Source organism: Guillardia theta (assembly GCF_000315625.1).
Source record: "Guillardia theta CCMP2712 unplaced genomic scaffold GUITHscaffold_147, whole genome shotgun sequence".
NCBI lineage: Eukaryota > Cryptophyceae > Pyrenomonadales > Geminigeraceae > Guillardia > Guillardia theta.
In genome coordinates, this window is record NW_005434527.1 from 153,587 (window position 1) to 154,823 (window position 1,237).

The window sequence follows — 1,237 nt, forward strand, 5'->3', positions numbered from 1 at the left end:
TCTGAACCCGAGGAAAGACATGCTGGCCGTCTTCGTGAAACAATTCTCAAAGCTTGACCTCAACGACAACGGAAAGGTCAATAATTTTCCTTCCTTCTGCTCTGATAACTGTTCGGTCCTCCGCTCCTCCACCTTCTCCCCTCCCCTCGCTTCCTCTCCCTTCCACTATCCCCTCGCTTCCCCTCTCCTCCCATCCTCTCCCACGATCTCATCCACTCACCTACTCATCCTCTTTCCCTCCTCCTTTCCTCGTCTTCTCTCCGTCCTTGTGCTGCGTCTGAACTCTCCGCGTCCTTTCCTCCCGTCCCTCAGGTCGATGAAGATGAATTCCTGGCAAGGTTTGGCTTCGGCCCCTTCGCCGACCCTGAGCTGCAGGTAATTCCACACCGACTCCCTTGTGTGTTCCGCTCCTGCTGCTCCTCCTGCCCCTGCTCCTCCTGCACCTGCACCTGCACCTACTGCTGCTGCTGCTGCTGCTCCTCCTCCTCCTCCTCCTCCTGTCCTACCCCCCTCGCTTCTCCTCCCTCTCCTGCTTCTGGTGCTGAGCAAGGCTGCAGGTCCGCATGGATCGCCTCAAGTACGAGGCGCATAAATCTCCTCGAGCCCGACGAGCGAGGTCATGAGGAGACGATAGAGGAGAAGAGAAGCAGAGGAGGCAGCAGGGGAGGGAACAAGAGGTGGAAGAGGAGGAGGAGAGGAGGGGAGAGGACAGCAGGACAGCAGGACAGCAGGACAGCAGGACAGCAGGACAGCAGGACAGCAGGACAGCATGCGAGGAAAATGGGTATTGGTCGAGAAATGTAAGTAACAATATGAAGGGTGTAAGTTTGTAAAATTTGACAAGATAAAAATGAAGATAAAGATTAATATCAAATGATGAAGATTGAATGGTAGGATCTGAGGCTGAACGGTGTTAGAGAGGGAGGGAGGAAGAGGAGGGAGCAGAGGTAGAAGGGAGATATTCAAAGTTACATGTCAGAACTTTCTTATCTCAAAACGCCGATATCCCTTGATTATGTGCTTTCTAGCGAGACATCTGAACAGCTCATCGCGTCTCTACTTGCGTCTCCTCCTCCTCCTCCATCCTCATCCTCGGCACGGAAACTTGATGAGATCTGATCGCTTCGCGCCTCCTCTCGCTGTCTTGGTCCTCTCGTACTCTCCGTCTAGCCGCGGGTCGAGCACGAGAACCTGCTGGTCGGTTACTTGCGAGAGAGAAAGAGAGGGAGGAGGGGGA

The 1,237-nt window shown here is 54.2% G+C and overlaps 1 protein-coding gene across 1 annotated transcript in view; it reads left to right on the forward strand.

The window, feature by feature from the left end:
* The window catches only part of GUITHDRAFT_147291 (hypothetical protein), a gene marked incomplete at both ends in the record, with an annotated part of 3,615 nt that extends 2,992 nt beyond the window's left edge, over window positions 1–623 (forward strand). The window contains 2 exons of the mRNA XM_005821316.1: window positions 313–375; window positions 558–623. Coding sequence (XP_005821373.1) covers window positions 313–375; window positions 558–623 — 129 coding nt within the window. The remainder of the gene's footprint in view (window positions 1–312; window positions 376–557) is intronic.
* Window positions 624–1,237: the final 614 nt, after the last annotated feature.